The 7,244-nt window shown below is 31.7% G+C and overlaps 1 protein-coding gene across 1 annotated transcript; it reads left to right on the forward strand.

Annotated features, from left to right (window-relative positions):
- Positions 1-6,468: 6,468 nt before the first annotated feature.
- K441DRAFT_551032 (uncharacterized protein) lies at positions 6,469-6,705 on the forward strand (the record flags this gene model as incomplete). Its single annotated transcript, XM_067643077.1, is given in 2 exon segments — positions 6,469-6,549; positions 6,568-6,705. Coding segments are annotated over 2 exon segments (219 nt in total), but the record flags the coding sequence as incomplete, so codon positions are not given.
- Between the last annotated feature and the right edge of the window lie 539 nt (positions 6,706-7,244).

The raw sequence follows: 7,244 nt of genomic DNA on the forward strand, positions 1-7,244 counted from the left end.
CTAGGTATATAGGTAATATAAATTAAAGTTAATAACGTAATAATAACTAGTGGAGTGGTTGCCTAATAGATTAACTCTAATTATATTTTAAGAATTACTATAAAGAAGGAACTATCTAGGTAGGGACTAAGGGTCCTTAAATACACAACCGTATTCCTATAAAATCCTTCTTATACGTAATATACGTCTTATATATAAGGTACGTAAGTTCCTCTCGCTTCTCTCGTTTAATATGTAGCATATTATATAACCTTAGCTACTATTCCTCGTTATATAGTTCTACTAGCTCTATCCTAAACCGTGCTTAAATTAACTAACTGGCTTCTTCCGTCTCTTCTCCAAGTAGTTATAACATCGTACTTAAAGCGTCCGTAACATTATAGATAGAGTAGCAGTTTTATACTAAAAGCCTATTAAAGAGCCTGTAACTAACCTAATATCCTATAAACTTTAATCTTATTATAAAAAGAACCTTAGTAAGTTTATTAAGCATATTATAAGGTTCTAAGAGCTTAAAGAGGCGCTTAAGAAGAAAGATAGAAAAACACTTATAGCTTTAGTAGATAAGAGTAGAATATAGAAGGGACTTAAATTAACCCTATAAAACGCCATTAATAAAAGTAGTAAAAAAGAGATTAATGGCGAATCTTCAAAAGCAAAAGAGAAGTAGAGATTATCCCCGAATATATAGCGTGTAGTAGGCTTAGGCCTAAATGATTTAGGAACAGAACTTTCTCCTATAGTACTTTAACAGTTTCTAAACAATCGCTGAGTATTTCTAGTTACTATTAAGCAATTTGCACTGTATAATTACTTATCCTATACGCTGTTAAGGCGTCTAATAAATATAGTCTATGCATAAACACCAAATTACTAATAAATGTCTTAAGTATAGAATTAATGCAATATACCGCTCTGTAAAGAAGAACCTTACCCCTTTACCGCACATGCAACCTTACCAAAAGGTAGCGCCATACTCTAAAACTTACGCATACCCATCTTACCATCAAAAACAATTGATTTTCCAACTTTTAAGGCCTAATTCCTACCGCCTAGCAAGCTAGAGGTGGATTTATTTATCATTTTACCCCCTTATCCTAACAGAAAATTTTCTCTAGGGGTGGTTCTAGCTTATAAGTGAGGCATAGATAAGAACACTAAAACCACTACTACTACTACTACTAATACTAATACCAATAGGGGCTAGTCTTTCTACTCCCTTTTAGCCTAATCTTCCCAGAAATCTTCTAGTAGGATTAGTAAGGAGAAAGGGTATAAGGGTAGAAAAAACTAGGAAACCCCCCTATAAGATGCTAAAGTCTAATAGGCATAAAAAAAAACCTCCTATAGAAATAAGTGATAATAAGTCTACGACTATATTTACTTTTTCTACCCCTTCTCCTTCTCCTAGCCTATTTAGGACAGGAGAAAAAAGAGGACATCCTTAGTCTTCTACTAAAAAAGAAAACCAAAAACCTGTAAAAAAGATAATAAAATTAATAACTTTTATGGCTAGTATACCTAGTATATCTTTTCCTCCCCTTTCTCCTAAACAANACCTATAAAAGGCCCTAGAAAGCCTAATATAGGCCTATAAAGGGCTAGAAGAAGAAGAAAAAAAAGAAGAAAAAGAATAAGTTAAATAGCTAGAGGACTATACACGGAGTATTTTAGTAGGAGAAAATCCCTTTATAAAAGGAAAAGAAAAGGCAAAAAATATCCTATAAGGATTAGTCGAAGAAGTAAGAGCTCTCCGTAAGGAGGTAGCTCCTACTAAGGAAACCTATATAAAGAGACTAAAGAAGAACCTCCCTTCCTTATCCCCCCTGCCCTCCTTACTAATACTATCTCCTACCCCTTCTACTTCTACTAGAAGTAAGAAAAAGTAGCTATAAGAAAGGAAGCTAGTCCTTATTATAGACCAAAAGGACTAACCTTTAGATACCTTCTCTATACGAAATAAAGTTAATTAACTATTTATATTAAAACTGTAAGTAGAAAAACCTGTTTTAGCATCTATAGCTAGAACTAAAGGAAAATAAAATATTCTTCTTATAACTACGGAAGAGTATAATGCGGATTTCCTAGTTAAATATAAGGAAATCTAGTATAATTGCTTTACTTTTTAAAGAGAATAAAAACTAGAACTATAGGTTCAAATTATAGCCTATAGGGTTCTTACCCTATCTTTCCTAAAAGAAGGAGGCTCTAAGCTTCTAAAAGAAGAAATTGAGACCTTTAATCCTATAAGGATATAAGGACTACCTAGATGGATCTTATTTAGTGTAAAAAGACACGATCTATAGACTAGATTCGGCTCTATAGTTTTTACTATAAAAAACGAAGAAAAAAGACAAGAAATCCTTAAGCAAAAAGAGATATTAATTGTAGGTACAGCTACTAAGGTAGTAAAATACCTTAAAGTCTCTCCTACTATGTAGTGTACGAGCTGCTAAAAATTTGGCCATATAGGAGATAGGTGCTCTACTAGGGCCTATAGATACTATGCGGCTGTATATTTATCTAAAGACTATTCCTGTTCTACCTGTATAATAATAGGCAAGCCTTACTAGCATACCACCCCTCTTTATATTAATTGTAAAGAAAAATACTTTGCTAATAGTAAAGACTGTAAGACTCTTAAAGCTGCTAAACTAGTACATAAAGAAGATTCTATGGAAGAATAAAAATAGATAGGATTCTAGAAGGAGGCAACTCCTACTAGGCTCTTAAAATGATATTAGAGAGTAAAAGGATAGAAATAAATTGCAAAAGGATAGGGACAGGGGGTAGGATTTCTTATAGTTTTTCTTACCATTTTCTTATTCCCTAGTAGTTGTAGTATCTTAGTATTTTACTAGGAAACTATAAACTCCTAATTTAGGGGGTTATAAACTACTAGGACATAGCTACTAGTATATATTAAGCTGCCTAGAAAGGATTTATGTATATAGAACTATAGCGCTATAGCCTAAGGCTGCATACGCAGTATTGTACGTAGTATAATACAATAGATATAAAAAAAATAAAAAAAATAAAAAAAAGAAGGACCTTACTAGTAAAAACACCTCGCCTTAATTTAATTACAATTAAGACAATAATATAGCAAATTTGAGATTTATTATAATGATTTGGAGCCTTATTAATTGATTAAAACTACGACTTTATTTTGCCAAGACTCTTTACTTTAAAGCCTTTGGTTAGCTCGTCTATTTAGACGCCTATTACGGAACCCCACTATAGGGGCCTCTATAGGAGAGCCCCATGCTCTCGCGTATACCTTGTGTATAGCTTATATCAGCTACGCGTAGGTATATTACCTCCTTACGCCCTTAACCCTTACGATTGATCGCGTAATGTCTTATAGACTCCTTAAATACATACACTCTATAGCTACTGCCCCCGTTCCATAACATTACGTTATACCTTTTTACTATTAACGCTTAGCCTATAACTAATTCTACGTCTTTATAATACTATAGGCGCTGCTAAAAGTAGCGTATCTATAAATTACCTTACTTTATACTTCTAAGGAACCTATAATAATAAGATAATATTCCTTATTAGCTACTATATTAAACCTAAAGAATAATCTAATACCTATACTTAACCTACGACGCCAATTAATCCTAGGAGAATTTAATTTATTAGCCCTAACCCTTAAGGAGATAGACATTAATAATGTCTTATCTTTTATTAACTATATAACTACGGATAAGCAAATAGAAGGGCTACTGCCTATTAAAATCAAAATACGAGACGCCGAGACGTTTGTAAAAATAGTAGTATAAGACCCTAATAAATACTACCGCCTTTTATAGAACTATTACCTAAAGCTTATATAAACTGAGATGTATATTACCTAAGATCGCGATATTATCTAAGACCTATAAGCTTATAAGGCGCTCGCTAACAACATACGTTAAGAAACTAAAGATAACCTCCGCGTATCTAAACGCGATATTTAATAGTTAAAGAAGAATAAGATTATACTAATTGCTACAGTTACTAAAAAAGAAGGCACAATTAAATACTTATAATTTTAGCTTAACGAGTATATTTGTAATAACGTTAAATACCTTTTTACTATATATAACGCTACCTAAGTCTCTACGCCCCCAGTAACTTTACCTGCTTAACGCTTAATAAAGGGTTAGCGCTAAGCAGCTTTACTTAATAGGAACCCCTACTAAAGCAGCGATAATAAAAGCTATAATAATTAGACCTAAACTGCCACTATAGGATTTAATATATGCTACTTTAATCCCCTAGTCTTTTAAGGAAACTGTAAGGAATATAGCCACTAGAAGATATAAATCTGCAAGAAACTAACTTAGAGCGCCTACCTTTTGCTTATAGAAGATACTAAAATTAGCTATATTATTAGGCAAATAAAGGGTATATTATTTAATAAACTCTTCGCCTAATAGGAGACTAGTAGCCTTTAGAAGTAGTAGTTTTACTAAGAAGTACTTAACGATCTTAACCTAATATACCGCGACTACAACCTACTAGCCACTAACCAAGCTAAACTATATACCCTAAAGATAAGCCCTACTAAAATATTTAATAAGTTTTATATTAAATTCTAGGAATATACTAAAGCCCTCGCCTAAAATAATACTAAAGATTAAAAGAATCTCCTTAAAAAAGTTACTTATCGCCTTAGTTACGCAGCCGCTAGCTATAACTACAATAATATTTATAAGATAGTAGCAGCCCTATAAAAGATTAAACGACGACTAAATTAGATTGCTACTATTAACCCTTACTTAAAGACCTCTTTATAGAAGCCCTTTAGGCCTACTAAACCTATATATACTAAGCCACTAACGCCTACTACCTTAAGTACCACTAGAGCTAATATTAACCTCTTTATACTAACCTTTTTATAAAAACTCCTAAATAGAGAGCGTGAGCTACTCCGGAAATTAGGACGCTGCTATAGATACTATTAAAAACCCTATTATCGCAATAACCTAAACTGCCTAATAGCTAGGTTTAGTACCTACCGCCTAATACTTAACCTAATGCCCTAAACACTAAATACGTTACTATATACCACTACTATATAAGATAAAAACGTAGTAATAGTAGTAGAATTAGATATGGAAGTAGAAAATGCTAAGTTCTAGCCCTAAGTCGTAGGTTAGGACGCCCTAATAATAGAGGGATCTATATATTAGCCTACTTAATAAATAACTTAGTAAAGATAAACGGATAAAAATAGATAGTTTTACCTATAATAGGAACTACTGCTATAAAATAATATAAAAGCCGTTCTATAATTAACTGCAGAGCTACTAACTAATTTATAGATACTTAACTTATATGTACTTATAACCTACTTACCTTACCCCTTACTAAAGCCCGCGCCCTATAACTCGCTAATAGTAGTTATACCGTATAAAAGATTACTTATATAGTATAAATTTACTTAGATATAAATGGGCACTAAGAAGAGCTCTGGGCCTATATTATACTACTTACTAACTACCCTATTATCCTTAAAATAAGCTAGCTTAAATAATACAACCCCGCTATTAACTAGGGAAAAAAAGTTACCTTTAACTCTAAATACTATAGAGAGACTTACCTAGGATATAGCCTAGCCACCTTTATTTACTTACTAGGATATTAACCTAAGAACCCCTTATTACCCTACCTATAATTAACTACTACTATATAAGTGCTGCGGCCTTCTACTATATAGTATATAGGAAAGGCTAGACTATTACTGCAGCTTCCTAATTATAACTATATAAGCTTAATAAAGAATAAAACTACGTCCTCTATAGTAATAGGATAGATATAGTTAACCTTTTAGAAGATAACGCCTCTATAAAACTCTATAGACTTTTACCTTTAAACTTTAAGAAGTTTATAAAACTTAAAAAAGGACTTACTAACGAAGACCTCCGTAAGCTCCTCCCTAAGAGGTACTATAACTTTATTAATATATACTTATAAAAGGGCGTAGATATACTCCCCCTATATTAACCTAATAACTATACTATTAATATTAAATAAGAAAAAACGCTACCTTATAAGAGACCCTACCTAATATTAAAAGATAAACTTCTAGTTATAAGAAAGTATATTAACAAGCACCTTAATAAAGGGTTTATTTGTCCTAGTATATTACTAGTAGTTACCCCTATCCTTCTTACTAAGAAGCTAAAAGGAGGTATTTAATTCTACGTTAACTATAGAGGACTTAATGCTATTATAATTAAAAACTAATACCTAGTACCACTTATATGGGAGACCCTTAAGTAGCTTAGCTAAGCTAAAATCTATACTAAGCTTAATATTATTACCGCCTTTAATTATTTTTAAATACGGGAAGGTAATAAATGGAAAACCGTATTTATATCGCGCTTTAGCCAATTTAAATATACCGTTATACTCTTTAGCGTATATAACGGCCTAAGCACCTTTTAAAGCTATATTAATAACACCTTATAGGACTACCTTAATGACTTTTACTCCGCGTACCTAGACAATATACTTATTTATAATAATAACCCTTTTAAGTATACTAAACACGTTTAAAAGGTTTTATAGCGCCTTAGAAATATAGGATTTTATATTAATTTAAAGAAATATAAATTCTTAGTTATAGAAGTAAAATACCTTAAACTAATTATTACTACTAAGGGTGTCCGTATAGACCCTAAGAAGGTATATATAATTACTAAATAGTAAGCCCCTAACTGCATTAAGGACGTATAAGCCTTTTTTAATTTTACTAACTTTTATTAGAAATTTATATATAACTTCTTAGGCGTAGTAGTACTACTTATAGTAATAATATAAATAAAGGGCCTTTCTGTAAAAGGAAGAAAAACGTATATATGCTTTACCTAGACGCCTAAATATAAGAAGGCGTTTTAAGACCTTAAAAATGCCTTTATTAAAGCACCTATCCTAGCCTACTTTATACCAAGGCGATAACTCTATCTTAAAACCAACTCCTTAGACTATATTAACGCAGGCATCCTCTTCTAAATAGGTAATAACGGTTTTCTTTACCTAGTTGTATTTTACTTATCTAAGCTTATACTATAAGAGTGTAACTATAAGATCTATAATAAAGAACTCCTTATAATCGTATAAGTGTTTAAAGAATTCTAACTAAAACTCTCTTTAGTAGAGCCTAACTAGCTAATTAAAGTCCTTACGGACTATTATAATCTTAAATACTTTATAACAATAAAGTAGCTAAACTAACGCTAAGTATA

The sequence above is a fragment of the Cenococcum geophilum genome (assembly GCF_001692895.1).
Source record: "Cenococcum geophilum 1.58 unplaced genomic scaffold K441scaffold_12, whole genome shotgun sequence".
Classification (NCBI taxonomy): Eukaryota; Fungi; Ascomycota; class Dothideomycetes; order Gloniales; family Gloniaceae; genus Cenococcum; species Cenococcum geophilum.